Source organism: Oryctolagus cuniculus, chromosome 15 (assembly GCF_964237555.1).
Source record: "Oryctolagus cuniculus chromosome 15, mOryCun1.1, whole genome shotgun sequence".
In the NCBI taxonomy this organism is placed as follows: Eukaryota; Metazoa; Chordata; class Mammalia; order Lagomorpha; family Leporidae; genus Oryctolagus; species Oryctolagus cuniculus.
Window position 1 is genome coordinate 38476518 of NC_091446.1, and position 17527 is coordinate 38494044.

Consider the following 17527-nt stretch of genomic DNA (forward strand, 5'->3'; position numbering starts at 1 on the left):
GTGTATCCATTTAGAGTTGCTGTGCTCTTCTGGGGAGTGGAATCTTCTGTCATGATGACCGCCTCCTCTGTATTACAACTCATAACTTTCTGCCCAAAGCTGCTTGTTGTAACACATCCATGCCAACTGCCGGCCTTGGTATCCTCCTCCATGCTGGCCCTGGCAGGAAATGCTGAGCAAACCTCGTATGTGGTGGTGTCACCTAATTTTCTTAAAAATAACCCTGTGTAGGATTGTGCTTCCACAGCCGTAAACAGTGTATTGTTTTGCTCAAGTTACACAAAGGGACTTCAAAAAGTTCATGGTGAAATGGAATTAAAAGTTTGGGTTAAAAAAAAAAAACACCTTTGAAATCTATATAGTTTTTTCATAATACACATTTCCCATAAACTATTTGAAGATCTCTTACACTTTTGAATTTACTGTTGAGATTTCATTCGGTTCCATACTGAGTATCTCACACGGAACATGGAAAAAAAAGTTCTATCTACCCCACCCCATCAAACTGAAATTTGCTCTTTTCAGTCTTCCTTATCTCTATGACACCATTCACCCAGCTGTACAAGAACCAAAACCAAGGTAGAAATACTTCTGGTTTTCTGTTGAGATACAGAAAAAAGGCAACACTGACCTGACCTGTTGGGATGAGCATAGTGGGATATGATGAGAGAATCAGAGATGGGCCGAAGCCACCTCTAGTAGGGTTTCTCAGAGTAGGGAGTTTAGATGTGGTCTGAATGTGTAGGAAGCCATTAGAGGGTTTGGAAGACCAGTTAGAAGAGCAGTGTAGCGGCCGGCGCCGCGGCTCACTAGGCTAATCCTCCGCCTAGCGGCGCCGGCACACCGGGTTCTAGTCCCGGTCGGGGCGCCGGATTCTGTCCCGGTTGCCCCCCTTCCAGGCCAGCCCTCTGCTGTGGCCAGGGAGTGCAGTGGAGGATGGCCCAAGTGCTTGGGCCCTGCACCCCATGGGAGATCAGGAAAAGCACCTGGCTCCTGGCTCCTGCCATCGGATCAGCGCGGTGCACCGGCCGCGGCGGCCATTGGAGGGTGAACCAACGGCAAAGGAAGACCTTTCTCTCTCTCTCTGTCCACTCTGCCTGTCAAAAAAAAAAAAAAAAAAAAAAGGCAGTGTAGCAATAAAATGGTAGTGGGAACTATAGTTTTAATGGTGGACATGGAGAAAAGTGAATTGATTTGGAATAGATTTTGAAGCTGGAGATGGGAACTTCCTGATTACAATAGGGGGATGCAAAAAAAAAAAAAAAAGGACAGACCTGGGGCAGGCACTTAGCCTAGCCATTATGACGACAATGCCGGTGTCTGATGCCTGACTCCAGCTTCTTACTAGTACAAGACCTTTGGAGGCAGGAGAGAGGACTCAAATGCTCCACCCATATGGCCGACAGGTGCTGGGCCCCCTACTTTGGCCTGGACCAGTCCTAGACACTGTAGGCAAGTAGAGTCAGCAGATGGGAGCTGGGTTTTTTTGCAGCTTTGACCCTGCAAAAAAGTCTAAGGTGACTTTTTTTAAAGCATTTTTTTTTCTTAAAGATTTACTTGAAGTTGAAAGGCAGAAAGAATCTTCCATCCACTGGTTCACTACCCAAATGGCCCATATGACTGGGGCTGGGCCAGGCTGAAGTCAGGAGCTTCATCTGGGTCTCCCACGTGGGTGCAGGGGTCCAAGCGCTGGGACCATGTTCTGCTGCTTTCCCAGGCACATCAGCAGGGAGCTGGATCAGAAGTGGAGCAGCCATGACTTGACTCGAACTGGTGCCCATGTGGGAGGCCAGCATCACAGGTGGCAGCTTTACCCACAAGGCTCGCCCCCAAAGGTGACTTCCTGTATCTTTTCCCCTTACTTCTATTTCCTTCTAGACATCCTATTTTTTCTTTCATTCTGTTTTCTATCATTTCTGCTTGCCATTTCATATTTTCTATCAGTTCATCTTTTTTAATATTTATTTTAAAGAGAGACTTAGGTCTTTCAACCTATGGTTCACTCCCCAAATGGCCACAATTAGAGCTGAGCTGATCCAAAGCCAGGAGCCAGAAGCTTCATCCAGGTCTCCCAGGTGGCTGCAGGGGCCCAAGGACTTGAGCCATCCTCCACTGCTTTCCTAGGCACGTTAGCAAGGAGCTGGATCAGAAGTGGAACAACTGGGACTGGAACTGGCACCCATATGGGATGCTGGTGCTGAGGGCTGGGGCTTTAACCTGCACCAAAGTACCAGCCCCAGCTCCAGGTTCATCTTTTGATTACCATGATAGGTGGTTCTGTAAGGACATCACCCCAATTAATGATTTTCTCTGTAAACTGTGTAATTATTTCCCATTTACTGGCTCTTTTTCAACCTTCTCTAATATTTTTATATCTAAATATTTTAATATTATTTCCTGGTCTCTCCGATTACCCCGTCTGCATTTGCTCTCTTCCTCCTGTACACTGTATGTGTGTAAGGCTTAATCTTGCCCCCATGGCAATCCTATGAGATGCTATCAGACGCTGTCCCTACTAAACAGTTTTATATTTGCTTCTGCTCGGGTGATAGAATTGATTTTATTTTCTTGACTCGGGGTTCCTATAGTAAACATTTAGCATAAAATCAGACTTGAAACTTACCTGTGGTATAGGCCTGGAATTTTGCTTTCTCCTGGATGAATTTGCATTTCCAGGCTCATAGATGGTTGTCCTAGTAAAATTTGAATACATTTTTTTAAAATAAATATTTATTATTTGAGAGGCAGAGTTACAGAGAGGAAAGAGAGAGATCTTCCATCTGCTGCTTCATTCCCCAAATGGCCACATGGCTAGGGCTGAGCCATGCTGAATCCAGTAGCCTGGAGCTTCAACCAGGTCTCTCACATGGTGCAGGGGCCCAGGGACGAGGACTCTCTTCCGTTGCCTTCCCAGGTGCCTTAGTAGGGAGCCGCATCAGAGGTGGAGCAGTCAGGACTTCAACTGGGAGGCAGCATGGTAGGCTCAGCTAAACCCACTGCACCACACTCCCGGTCCCTTGATACTTGATACATGGTCTTTTTGTGACTTTATGGCTGAAACTCTCTTGCTCTTCATTGGGAATTAGGATCTCAGCTTCTATCTTATGCAGAACCTCACTAGTTTGAGTGAATTTATCAAAGACTCAAGTAACTATTTCTTGAAACAGGAGGCAATTTTTACATCCTTGGAGATGGCAGTAGACAGTGCTTTGTGTGAATAGCAAACTTTTCTAATTTTTGCTTTATTTATTCACAGTGAGTTCTCCAGCATTTAATAAATATTCCTGCAATCAATTTATGATAGGAAACAGGATAATCACAGGAGGTAGATTATACAAAGATTAAATATTTAGATTACAAGTGTGATGAAATTCTTATTACTTTCAAATTCTTTGTCTCTAACTGGTAACATTCTCAAATAGTTTCACTGCACTATTTAGTTTAGAAGTGTGGTTTTTATTTTTTTTAATATCTATTTAAAAGAGCTCCAGAAAACCAAAAAGATCTTCCATCTGCTGGTTCACTCTCCAGATGGCTGTAATGGCCAGGGCTAATCCAAAGAAGCCAGGAGTGGGGCTGGTGTTGTGGCTCACTTGGCTAATCCCCCGCCTGCGGCGCTGGCAGCACATATGGGTGTTGGTTCTAGTCCCAGTTGCTCCTCTTCCAGTCTATCTCTCTGCTGTGGCCCGGAAGGGCAGTGGAGGATGGCTCAAGTCCTTGGGGTCCTGCACCCGCATGGGAGGCCAGGAGGGAAGCACCTGGCTCCTGGCTTCGGATCATAGCAGCCATCTGGGGAGTAAACCAACGGAAGGAAGACCTTTCTCTCTCTCTCTCTCTTTTTTTTTAATTAGGTAGAGTTACAGACAAAGAAGCCAGGAGTTTAATCTGGATCTCCCACATGGGTGCAGAGGTCCAAACCCTTGGGCCATCTTCCACTGCTTTTCCCAGGACTTTTAGCAGGGAGCTGGACCAGAAGTGGAGCAAGATGGGGCCAGTGCTGAGGTGCAGTGGGTTAAAGTCCTGGCCTGCAGTGCTGGAATCCCTTATGGGTGCCAGTTCAAATCCCTGCTGCTCCACTTCTGAACCAGCTCCCTACTAATGTGCCTAGGAAAGCAGAGGAGGATGGCCCAAGTCCTTGAGCCCTTGCACCCATATAAGAACTTTCTGGCTCCTGGCTTCAGATCAGCTCAACTCCAGCCATTGCGGCCATCTGGGGTTATGAACCAGCAGATGGAAGACCTCCCTCTCTCATTCTTTCAAATAAAATTTTTTTTTTAAAGTGGAGCAGGCAAGCCTTGAACCGGCACCCATAAAGGATGCCAGTTTCGGGACCGGCACCATGCTGCAGTAGTTAATCCTCTGCCTGCAGCGCTGGCCACCCATATGGGTGCCAGTTCTAGTCCTGGCTGCTCCTCTTCCAATCTAGCTCTCTGCTGTGGCCTGAGAAAGCAGTAGAAGATGGCCCAAGTCCTTAGGACCCTGCACCCACATGGGAGATCCGGAAGAACTCCTGGCTCCTGGCTCTGGATTGGCACAGCTCCGGCCGTTGCGGCCATTTCGGGAGTGAACCAGCGGAAGAAAGACCTCTCTGTCAGTCCCTTTCACTGTCTCTAATTCTATCTTTCCAATAAAAAAAAGCCAGTTTCACAGGTGGTTGCTTTATCCATTAAACCAAAATGTTGGCCCCACTATCTAGTTTTTTTAAGATTATTTGAAAGAGTAAGAGAAGGAGAGGTAGAGAGAGGTCTTCCTGCCGCTGGTTCAGTCCCTAATTGGCCGTAACGGCCAGAGCTGGGCCGATATGCAGCCAGGAGCGTCTTCCAGGTCTCCCACGTGGGTGCAGGGGCCCAAGGACTTGGGCCATCTTCTACTGCTTTCCCAAGGATAGTAAGGAGCTGAATCAGAAGTGGAGCAGCTGCTTTACCTGCTATGCCACTGTGCTGGCCCCAACCCACTATTTAGTTTTAAAAGTTCATATAGACCACCCAAAGGAATAAAGCTGTACTAGTTTCATTAGTCCCAATACCAGTAATGTTCACTCTTGTCACCATTATGACACGCTCTTGTTGAAAAAACTAGAATTTTTTGGGAGGAATGTGTGTGGAATACATAAGTACATTTATAGTGAGTGTGAAACAAACTACACCCAGAACCCAGAAAACAGATTTTTCCTACAGGAAACAAACACTACTGATAAGACTGGTAATCTCTAAATTCATAATTATTTTGGCTGTTTCAAATTTTCTATTATAAACATACAAAAAATAGAGAATTACCCAACTTAAAATAGTATCAACATTCTATCATGGTTGCTTTATTTCCCACATCCCATACTTAAAAAAATAGCTATCATATCATCAAATCCATAAAATTGACAGCAGTTCTTTATTTTCCAAGTATCTCCATTGTTCTTAAGAATTACTACTATGACCAGGACCACTAAATTAAGGGAGAGTTAGTTCTTACCTATTTGTATGTTTTCCTATATTTGAAAAGCTGGAATGTGATTTAGTGTTTCACCAACTCAAAAAGTTACTTTAAAAAATTTTTTTGCACTCACAGGTAACTAGTATAACTTTGTCTACTCTTGCCTTTCTAATACAGACACTTTCGGATTAAATCCTTTTCAAATTTAACTGCTTAACTATCTGACTTTAGTTCTATCCAACCTTTCAAATTAGGGAAACCAACTATTCTGATGTCAATTCTTTTGCTCCTTCCTATCTCTATAATGATATATTCACTTCTACATATTTCCAGGAAATATTAATTGCTATACGCTATGTGAAATAACTAGTTTATGGAATTAGCAAATAAATAATCAAGTATCCTGAAAGTTCTACTTGAAGTCATGAGTTTCCTTTTGGTCTCTGACAATCTGTACAAAAATCAAATGAAGAATGCAGCTATTTTAAAACCTCTGTATCTGAATAATTTTAATCTTTTGCTTGAGTTTTAATGATCATTTTCTACAAATAACACACAGTTGCATATATTTTACAGCTTCAACCTTATATTTATTCTCCTGTGGAATGCTAGGTTTAATGTTACAGTATGGTTGTCAAAGCTACTGAAATGTGACAAATGTCCATATGTCTAAGTGCTGCAGAACAGTTTAACTTTAATGATTTAAACAAAACACCTGTTATTGTACAGCTGAGGTCTGATGGTTTTTAAACCAAAGCCTATGTGTATGGCCAGCCACAAACTTTAGGTATGTTTATTACCTGTACATATATACACAAATATATTCCATACATATGTATGCACACAGGCAAGTATTAATTTACGTGTGAAACTTAGAAAATTATATATACATACATACATGCATATCTATATCCATATACCAACCCTTACCATTGAACTCACCTTTCTAACACTAATCCGTTTCATGCCCTATTATTGCTACCCAGTATAACTACATGATTTTAGTGCCAATACTGGGCACCTTTTGGGTACAGGCTAGGGTAGATTTGTGTATACAGATATGTATATTCATGTATGTTTGTGTATATAAAGGAACTGTTTCTCCCTTTTATGCTTCAGTCATGCATTACTACAATAAACAGTCTCTTCACCATAGGTTTTGGAATTCTAAACAGTGTAAAATCTACTTCTGGAAAACTGTATGTTCATAGTTACAAAATATATATATTATATATATGATTGAAACCTATGGAGTACATATGTTCTTTGAATCTGGCTATAACCTAGCCATTAGATAAATTAAAAAAAAAACACCCTCTTAATAGGATGTTATGGTAGCCTTAAATATACCAGTACCAGTATTTAGAATAGTTGATACTATATTTTAAAAGTTGACAAAATGATGTTAAAGTTTCAAAAACACTATGCATCTGCATTAAATATATAAAGATTTCCACCAAAGGCCTGGTTCAATTCATTGCCTAAGACTGACCAATATTGTAGTCATTATTCTTGTATTTTTAAAATTATGGCTCATTAAGGCTTTCTTATAAAAGCCCTGACTTTTATCAATTATAAAAACAAGTTTTATTTAAAAGAAAAATGTACATGAACACTAAAGTACTCACAGATATCATACTGTACAAAGTGACTCTGTAAGGAGGGGAGGTTTGTTCCTGGTGGGACACCTCCTGGTAGCACATGTGAACCTGGCTTGGTTCCTCTGCTCTGCAGCTATTCAGCATGTAAAATTTAATCCACTTCACATTAATATTTAAATTTAATACAGTGCAAATATTTGAGACTAACTTGTTCCCCCCAGTGAAACAAGAGCCAATGGTATGCTGAATATTCTTCAGATCTATTTACATATTGATTAAAAGTTCACCATAAACTTAGAAATTTGCTGAATATCAGCAGAAATATAACTGAACTAGCAGCAATTGCATTTACAGTATTTGATAGTTACTTGAGAGAATGCATGAAATTTTCCAGGCTGTATTCTGAATCATATTGCTCTTGATCCCAAAGATCACTCAGATTTTCAAGAATTGACTTCATACTTGCTCTTCCAGAAGTAGAGGTGTCAGCTTTTTCTGTTTTGCCATCCTTAAAAAACAATTGTAAAAAGATAAAATGAGAGATCACTAACTTCAGAAATTGTTTATTTAAAATACCACACCTATTTCTAACACTGTATTTATTCAACAGTTAAACAATTCAAGTTACTACAAAATTTGTGAGCTCAAAAGGGTTTTCTCATAGTGCTAGTGCTCATTCTCTCTCCAGTCTTGAAGAAAGATGACTGAAAATGTGTATTATTATAAAACTATATGTGGATTTCACATTGTTTACTTCAAAAATACACACACACGTTTGCATACACACACATTGACTAAATCAAAAGGTAGATTAACAGGAGGCAGCGTTAGAAACCCCCATCAAGAGTCTGCAGTGAGAAGCTGTCTTCAGCAGAAAAGGAAAAGCAGCCTGAGGCAAGACACTAGAGATAACCGCCAAAACATCCCCTGGTATGCTGAAGACTTTCATCTGGGCACCAAAAATTCCTACAAAGGGTTATCTAATGAATATAAAAAGGAGTATCGTTTGTTGCTGCCTTTAATACTTTCACTTAGCAGTCACAGGAAGCCTGTGAGCCTATTAAACAGAAAACAAATTGTTTTAACTCCTTACCTTATCAAGAGTAAACAAATCAAGAAGTTGATCAGTCCCCATACTCTGCAAACTAGAATTCTCTTGGCTAATAACAGTATTTGCTATGTTCATCTTGAATTTCTGCAAACCCATTATTTTCTCTTCCAGCGTTCCTCTGGTTATCAGTCGATACACATTAACCACACGTTTCTGAATGAGAAAAACAGTTAAGCAACTATAGCACAAACTGATAAGCTTTGAGGTTCACCAAATCAAGGGGCTTAGTCTATTTTCTACTACCTAATCAAGACTTGATTTCCATCTTGTCTGGTTCCAGGAGCTCAAAATGTTTCCAAAAGCCACAGAATTATTAGGAATGGACAATGACCCAAGTTTTCCTAGCCTAACCATCTCATTTAATGCATGAAGTAGTAGTTCAAAGATTTGTCCAAGGTCATAACAATTATTAAGGTCAGGCTAAGAGTTTGAACCTAGGCTTCCTTTTTTGGGCAGTGCACAAGTTAACACCTGAAAACAGGTGACTTTACCTGTCCAATGCGATGTGCTCGGTCCATGGCTTGTAGATCTCGCATAGGATTCCAGTCGTGCTCCACAAATACCACCGTGTCAGCGCCAGTCAAGTTAAGCCCCAGGCCACCAACATGAGTTGTAAGTAACAGAACATCTATGGATGGATCATTGTTGAACCTAAAAACATAGATATCAAAAAATCAGACAGTTAATTTCTAAGACTTATATAAAATAAGCTATTTAATAAAAATAAGAGTACAAAAGAAAACATGACTTTAAAAATCCATGACAGACATCTCTGAGTTGAAGTGAGTGAGTTGAAAACATCTTCTTTAGTAGAATCATGCCTAACAATCTCTTAGGGATGCTGATTAAAAATACCCACTCTTGAAGTGAGCAGGTTTGAGACAGAACCGAAAAATCTGCATTTAAAAAAGGCAACCCCTGAGATTTTTAAAACAGAACTTGCAAGACCATATTCAAGAAGCTGCACTCATTGATCCTGCTTCCTAGATGGGCCAGCTTCCAACTTCTTTTCAGCAGAGGCGGGATCAGGAAGGAGATTTGATTTAAGCCATTTGCTTCCTATCACCGTAACCCCTCCTCCCCCGCAACAAAAGCATTTCATAGTGCTTTTCCTAATGTAGTCATGTTTTTTCACTTACTGTGCAAATAAACCATTCAATTGTATTTCTAAAGTTCTATATTTAAAGGGGGATTTATTTGGGTTGAGTTGCATAAGAAACACATTTGCAGAGAGTTAGCCAATGAAAATAAGTCATGAGGCAAGCTGCCATGTAAGTAATAATGTATTGATTACAGACTGATTTATGATGATAGTTTTAGAAGCCACTTACCGGGAAACAATGGAATGCCTCTGACCAGGGGGTATGCTGCCATCTAATCTCAAGTACGTTACAGAGGGCAAGTGTGGCTTGAGAAGATCATGTTCCACAATGTCAAGCATGCTTTTCAGCTGACAGAAGATCAGTATCCTGTGCTGGGCCACAACGGACTCTGTGCCACTCTCGGAAGTGCCACCATTTCCCAAACCACAGTCCAGCAGCAACTTGGGAGGAAACAACAAACATTACACAGGCGTTTAATAAAAGCAGGTAACTACTCTTCCTGTTAACAAGTAGTTCTTTCTGTGGCAAGAAAAGGTCATAGCTGAAACCTGGAGAGCAGATTAGCACTGGGGACTGTGATCTGCAGTTTGTGGAACTAGCTTGCTTGCTTGCTTGCTTGTTTTTTCTTTTCTTTTCTTTTTTTTTTTTCTTTTCTTTTCTTTGACAGGCAGAGTTAGATAGTGAGAGAAAGAGAGACAGAGAGAAAGGTCTTCCTTCCATTGGTTCACCCCCCAAATGGCCGCTGCAGCTGGCGCAGTGCACTGATCCAAGGTCAGGAGCCAGGTGCTTCCTCCTGGTCTCCCATGCCAGTGCAGGGCACAAGAACTTGGGCCATCCTCCACTGCCTTCCCGGGCCACAGCACAGAGCTAGACTGGAAGAGGAGCAACTGGGACAGAATCTAGCGCCCTGACAGGGACTAGAACCCAGGATGCCGGCACTGCAGGCGGAGGATTAGCCAAGTGAGTCATGGCACTGGCCGGAACTAGTTTTCATTTAGGTGCTCAGGCTTAAAGCACTGTGTTCACCATTTCAGGAGGTTATTTAATATCACAAACCTGAAAGGTAACTAGCTGTATTAAGTATATCTGAATAGGGGCCAGCGCTGTAGCGTAGCGAGTGAAGCCTCTGCCTGTAGTGCCAACATCCCATATGGGTGACGGTTTGAGTCCCACCTGTTCCTCTTCTGATCCAGCTCTCTGCTATGGCCTGGGGAAGCATTAGAAGATGGCCCAACTATTTGGGCTCCTGCACCCACATGGGAGACCCAGAAGAAGCTCCTGGCTCCTGGTTCTGGATCGACTCAGTCCCTGCCGTTGCGGCCAACTGGGGAGTGATCCAGCAGGTGGAAGACCTCTCTCTCTGCCTCTCCTCCCTCTGTATAACTCTGACTTTCAAATAAATAAATAAATAAATAAATAAAAATAAATTAAAAAATCTTTAAAAAAATCTGACTAAAAAACACACCTAAGGCTTTTTCTTTCAGTCCGCACTCACTGATATACCTAACATAATCTTTGCCAACAGCTGCACTAGTGGATATGCAGAGTCTGTTTGGGAATGAGTATTCCTGTCTGGCAGGCAAACTGATAATCCTGGTTTCCCAATTTCTTTTAACCTGAGTCTGCCCTGAGAGACTAATCCCCAGGTATCCTGATAGACTCTAGTTTGGGGTCTTAAAAAGTTGATAAGATTCTAGAAAACAGTTACCAAGCCACCTACTATGGGCATCTGAGAGGCCAGTTGCCTTCCTAAACAGCATTTCGACTTTATCTTGTCCTAACTTCAGCAGTGGCTAAATAACCCCCACATTTTATTTAAGGATTCCTCATATAAAATGGTTTCTAGAGCCTTTTCTCCCCTTGTTTTATTTATTTTAAAGGCAGGGAGATTGACAAGAGAGAGAGCTCTCCCAGTCATTGGTTCAGTCCCCAAATGCTCACAACAGGCTCAAAGTAGCTGGGTAATTACCACCATCATGGGAGACTTGGGTTCAGTTCTGGGCTACTGGCTTTGGTCTGCCTAGCCTAGCCTAGCCTAGCCTAGCCCAGCTAGATGTGGGCATCTGGGAAGATCTCTGTATCTTTTGTTTCCTGTTTAAAAAATAAATAAATAAAGCAGTTTAGGTAAAAACTATAGAAAGAAAAAAATGCCAATTATTACTCAAATGTAAATGAAATGTATTTTTTAATTTGAAAACAGGTCTAATTAGCTGGTTCCTTGAGTAAGTGTATCTTTTAGGTTTATCTAATGTGCCAACCATGAAAAAAATAAACACTGTGTAGACAAGCCTATAGTAAAGTTTGGTCAAACAAGTTTGTGAAAAAATGCATATTATGGGGCCAGTGCTGTGGCCTAGCAGGTAAAGCTGCTGCCTGCAGTGCTGGCATCCCATATGGGTACCAGGATGCCAGTTAGAATCTCGGCTGCTCCACTCGGATCCAACTCTCTGCTATGGCTCAGGAAAGCAGTAGAAGATGGCCCAAGTCCTGGCGTCCCTGCACCTTCATGGGAGATCCAGAAAAAGCTCCTGGCTTCAGATCAGTCCAACTCTGGCCATTGCAGCCTTTTGGGGATTGAACCAGCAGACGGAATTCTGACTTTTCTCTCTGTAACTCTGCCTTTCAAATAAATAGTTCTTAAAACAAAATGCATTTATGAAAAAAACTATACACCAACTGCAAAAGTTCTAGCATGAAAATAAAATTTTTATTTAATCACCAGAGACAGACAATGTATGAGTGTACTCCTATTCACTGGTTCACTCTTTAAAAGCCTGCACTCAGCGCTGGCTGAACCAAAGCTAGGAGACACAAACTCAATTCAACTCTCCCACATTCATGGCAGGCACCCAATTACTCAAACCATCACTGGGTCTGTGTTAGTATGTGGTAGAGTAGGGAGCTGTAGGTAGGCAATGAAACCAGGCACTCTGAATAGGGAAGGTTGATGTCCTAACAGGAAGGGTTGCCCACCTCTATACTCATCTTTTAATTCCAGTTTCCACAAACTTCTTGAAATCGCAGCATATAAAATGCAAATGACCACTGCAGTTGCCAGAGCTGGACCAGGCCAAACAGTACAGGGGCCCAAGGACTTGGGTCTTCTTCCATTGCTTTCCCAGGCACATTAGCAGGGAGCTGGATCAGAAATGGAGCAGCCGGGACTCAAACTATATGGGGATACTGGCACTGCAGGTGACAGCTTTACCTGCTATGACACAGTGTCGGGCTAGTCTTACCACAATTTTTAAAAAAGCTTTATCAGAAGTTTTAACAAGCCGGGGCCAGCTTTATGGTACAGTAGGTTAGGCTTTTGCCTGTCATGCCAGCAACCCAAATGAACAAAAGTTCAAGTTCTAGCTGCTTCACTTAAAAAAATATATATATTAATTTATTTCAAAGGCAGAGCTACAGAGACACAGAGAGGTCTTCCAACACTGGTTCACTCCCCAAATGGATGCAATGGCACAGTTGGGCTGATCCAAAGCCAGGAGCTTCTAAGAGTGTCTTCTGGGTCTCCCATGTGGGTGCAAGGGCCCAAGTCCTTGAGCCATCCTCTGCTGCTTTCCCAGGCACATTAGCAGGGAGCTGTATTAGAAGTAAGGCAGCTACGTCCTGAACTGTACCCATATGGGATGCTGGCACTGCAGGCAGCAACTTTACCCACTATGCCACAGCACCAGTCCCCAAAGCTGCTCCACTTTTGATCCAGCTCCCTACTAATGCAACCGGGAAAGCAGAGGAAGATGGCCCAAGTGCTTGGGCCCTTGCACCCATGTGGGATACCCAGAGGAAGGTCCTGGCTGTTGCAGCTATTTGTTGAGTGAATTGGCCAACAAATCTCTCAATCTCTCCCTCTCTCTATTTTCAAATAAATACATACTTAAAAATTTTTTTAACAAATCAAAAATAAAATATATGGTAAACACTGGCTTTTAGGGATATGCCAAATTACCTACTCTTACACATTAGGTACACACACTTAATGCTTAAAAAACATACGTACTTGTTTCAAAGCTGAGAGTTTAGGTGCATGTTGAATATCATGAAGAGAAGAATTCTGAACTGCCAGCTTTTCAGTAGTGCTCTTGAACTCTGGATGTTGAGATGTTAAGACTAATGCTGGATGGTTGCACAATTTACGCAGGTACTGCAATGCCTTTAAAAGGGAAAAAAAGTACATACAAGTTAATTTCATCTACTACAAATGTTTGTGTATCTATCTTTTCCTAGCTATTACATGTACCTAGAATGCCTTTCTCCCTCAGCCAATTCCTAATCATTCTTCAAAAACCAATTCAAATGTCTCAGCTACGATGCCTGGGTAACTTATACATGAATATACCTCAAAAAGTTCATGGAAAACTGAACTAAGTATTTATTTATTTATATAGATGTATTTATTTTTATTTACTTAAAAGGCAGAGTTGAGGTTGCAGCCTGTGGCACCGGCATCCCATATGGCACTGGCTTGTGTCCTGGCTGCTCCACTTATAGTCCAGCTCCTTCCTAATATGCCTGGAAAGGCAGTGGAAGATGGCCCAGGTGCTTGGGCCCCTGCCACCCATGTGGGAGACCTGCAAGAAGCTCCTGGCTCCTGCTTTTAGCTGGCCAAGCCATGGTGGTTGTGGCCACTGGGGAGTGAACCAGCAGACATAAAATCTTTATCTTTCCCTCTGCCTTTCAAGTAAATAAATCTTAAAAAAAAATTATAAAAAAATAAAGGTAGGGTGACACAAAGGTCTCCCATCTACTGATTCACTCTCCACATGGCTACAACAGAAAGTTGTCACTCCACCTTTCTTCATTTTTTTAAATAATTTTTAAGATTTATTTACTTGAAAGCCATGAACTGCACCTGGGTCTCCCATGAGGGTGGCAGGAACCCAAGTACCTGATCCATCATTTGCTGCTTCCCAAGGACATAAGCAGGGAGCTGGATCAGAGGCAGAGGATCTGGGACTCCAACATATGGGATATGGGACATGGACATCCTAAGCTGTGGCTTAACTCAGTGCATGACAATGCTCTGCCCCCCAGGTAGTTTATTTTGATGCCCACCCCCCCCCCCCCCAAAAAAAAAAACACCTTGAAATCTTTGTGGAAACTTTTCATAGTACATATTTTTCATTAACTTTCTAAAGGCTCCTCATACACATGGATTTCAAAATTTTTGCACAAAGATAAACTATCTTTTAATTCCATTTTCCATAAACTTTTTCAGACACCCTGTGTATTTATATTCTGTGTAAACTGCACTGTTTGTCTCTCCCACTTAACAATGAGCTTCTCATAACAAAAAGTATATCATATTCACCAGCTCCTTTAAAACTCTTCCCACAAAGTGCCTCATAATACACATAGAGATGCTTCTAGAAACAGGCATCATCTCCTTAAAGAAGAATTTCTTGAACTTCAATGGGTGTGAATGTTTACTACAAACCTGTCCCATCTAAATCAGTACATCTGGTACAGGAAGAGCGGTCTAGGGGATTGTTTCATGTGGTTGTGTTTGAGAAACAGTACCCTTTGTGGTCTCTCACAACTAGCTTTTCCCTTTCCTATCTTTAAAAATGCTACAGCATTCAATTTGTTGGTGGGAAGATTTCTATGGTTAAATACTTCAGGAGGGGGAAAAAAAAGGTGAACTGACACTTGCCATCTCTTTTTTTTTCTTCTTTTTTTTTTTTTTTGACAGGCAAAGTGGACAGTGAGAGGAGAGAGAGAGACAGAGAGAAAGGTCTTCCTTTGCCATTGTTGGTTCACCCTCCAATGGCCGCCATGGCCGGTGCGCTGCGGCCGGCGCACCGCACTGATTCGATGGTGGGAGCCAGGTGCTTCTCCTGGTCTCCCATGGGGTGCAGGGCCCAAGCACCTGGGCCATCCTCCACTGCACTCCCTGGCCACAGAAGAGAGCTGGCCTGGAAGAGGGGCAACTGGGACAGAATCCAGCGCCCCGACTGGGACTAGAACCCGGTGTGCTGGTGCCGCAAGGCGGAGGATTAGCCTAGTGAGCCGCGGCACTGGCCAGCCATCTCTTTTTCATTTGCTATTTGCTTGACCACATGAGGCATGACCTATTTTAGGACTTCTGTACTTTTTCTATCTTCTTCCTTGACTCACTTCCCCCTTCACGTCTGTATGCCTAAATCTTCTTTAGTCAAATGTCAGCTTCTCAGTGATGTGGTCCCTGACCCCTCCACCTAAAAAACACAGTCTCGGGGCTGGAACTGTGGCATAGTAGGCGAAGCTTCTGCCTGTGATGTCAGCATCCCACATGGGCTCCGGTTCAAGTCCCAGCTGCTCTACTTCCAATCCAGATCCCTGCTAATAGCCTGGGAAAGCAGCTAATGATGGCCCAAGTGCTTGGGCCCCTGCACACACATGGGAGACCTGGAAGAAGCTCTTGGCTCCTGGCTTCAAATCAGCCCAGCTCCAGGTGTTGTAGCCATTTGGGGAGCTAACCAGCAGATGGAAGAGCTCACTCTGTCTCTTCTTCTGTCTGTAACTTTGTCTCTCTAATATAAATCTTTAAAAATAAATAAAAACCACAGCCTACTGTAGATTAATATATAATTGTTAATATTAAATAGGTACTTTAACCTATTTAATGTATATTATATCGTATTATTTAACCTACAGTATTAAAAAAATTAAAACAGTACCATCTTCTATATACAAATGGCCCCAGTGAAGAATGTTCAACATGTAATAAGTAGATTATAGTGCATACCTGGAATACATGGCCTGTAGCTTTAAGCTTTGGTTTTTCAGTTTCTTCAGAAAGTGTAACTGAGGAAACCGTTTCATCAACATCACACTTGGCACGAGACTTTGCGAAATCTTCATAGAGCTGAACCTGTAAAATCATCCCCATGAATGTAGTCAGTGTGTTTTCACTTGTTCAAAATAAATCACTAGGAAAGGCTAGTAGGAGTAGTAATTCAAAACAGCCCTTATTAATGAAAAGAAATGATATGACATGTATAAATCACTACTAATGTCTTATCCATCCCACTTTGGTAAGTTCCTCTAACATTTCACTTAGAAAACAAGTATTAAAAATGTTTAGCTGCTAAAATATTAAAATACTAGCCAAATAGTCCTTTGTTCCTTCGTTGTTAACAAATACATATTACCAATAAAAAGGACCTAAATCCTTACATGTAAATGAGAACAATATTCCTTATTTGGAGTGACATAGTCAAGAGAGAAATTTTTAGAAGATTCTTACTGCTAGACTAAAAACTGAAATTGATCACATTTGAAACATTACTTTGGGGTCTGGGTTTCTGCCCTGTATATGCTGAAATAATGTAAGTGCAGAGAAAATTTATAGAACTAAAGAACAGTCAGAGAATAAAAATGAATGTTAAAACCATCTAGGGCTCCCTTCTTTCAGAATATTTATATGTGTTACTCCAGGTTATCACCATATATGTTTCTCATATGGCATCTTTTCTTTATTATAACTACTTTAAAAACTATTATATTCTCCCTTTAATGTGCTTTTCAAGAAATATTAACCCAATTTTAGCAAATGAACAGGAAACTAGAGATGAGATGGATATTAGAGAAGAATCACAGAGCTCTCAGCCTCCAGACTAGTGAAATGCCCACTAAATCCAAGTTGAATAGATCAATACTGGCTCTCATGTTAACTAGACATTGAAGGATGGGATATGCAAATTTCTGGGTATGTCTGTATATCTTTTACTCATATGACTATATTGAATCAATTCCTACTGTTCAAATAGATTGATGCACACTAGCCTATCACATAAACATTCAGAGGGAATGGTACTGTGGCATGGCAGGTAAAACTGCTGTCTGCAGTGCCAGCATCCCATATGGTCACCGGTTCAAGTCCTGGCTGCTCCACTTCCAATCCAGCTCTCTGCTATGGCATGGGAAAGCAGTGGAAGATGGCCCAAGTGTTTTTGGCTCCCTGCACTTGAGCAGGAAACCTGGCTGGGCTCCTGGCTTTGGATCAGCACAGCTCCAACTATTGTGGCCACTTGGGAAATGAACCAGTGGATGGAAAACCTCTCTCTCTGTCTCTCTGTAATTCTGCCTTCCAAATAAATATATCTTTAAAAAAAAAAAAGCCAAAAAATTCTTAGAGGCCATATCTTACTAAGCACTAGTTTCCACTTACATTCTTAAAAAGTACAAGTGAAGACAACAATAAATTTCTTTAATAGCAGTCTCTATGTACAAAAGAAGAACTGTACAGAAGGCAACATTTATTTTGAATGGGTAGAGGCAACACAGTACTTCAAAAG

General features: G+C 41.7%; 2 protein-coding genes across 8 annotated transcripts in view; one reads left to right on the plus strand and one right to left on the minus strand.

The window, feature by feature from the left end:
* Positions 1 to 17527, plus strand: part of CPEB3 (cytoplasmic polyadenylation element binding protein 3) — a 276322-nt gene that overhangs the window by 232025 nt on the left and 26770 nt on the right. The window lies entirely within an intron of this gene.
* The window catches only part of BTAF1 (B-TFIID TATA-box binding protein associated factor 1), a 98802-nt gene continuing 82780 nt past the window's right edge, over positions 1506 to 17527 (minus strand). For 2 of the 5 annotated variants that reach the window (XM_051823360.2, XM_051823362.2), the window contains 8 exons: positions 15976 to 16101; positions 13249 to 13401; positions 9471 to 9682; positions 8631 to 8790; positions 8122 to 8292; positions 7397 to 7536; positions 2624 to 2693; positions 1506 to 1733 (listed from right to left, as the gene is read on the minus strand). In XM_051823360.2, the coding sequence (XP_051679320.2) occupies positions 1554 to 1733; positions 2624 to 2693; positions 7397 to 7536; positions 8122 to 8292; positions 8631 to 8790; positions 9471 to 9682; positions 13249 to 13401; positions 15976 to 16101 (1212 nt within the window). In that variant the 3' untranslated portion in view covers positions 1506 to 1553. Of the gene's footprint in view, positions 2694 to 2717; positions 3285 to 5281; positions 7537 to 8121; positions 8293 to 8630; positions 8791 to 9470; positions 9683 to 13248; positions 13402 to 15975; positions 16102 to 17527 lie in introns of those variants that run through there. The other 3 variants (XM_070057621.1, XM_051823361.2, XM_008270199.4) reach the window with 3 other exon arrangements.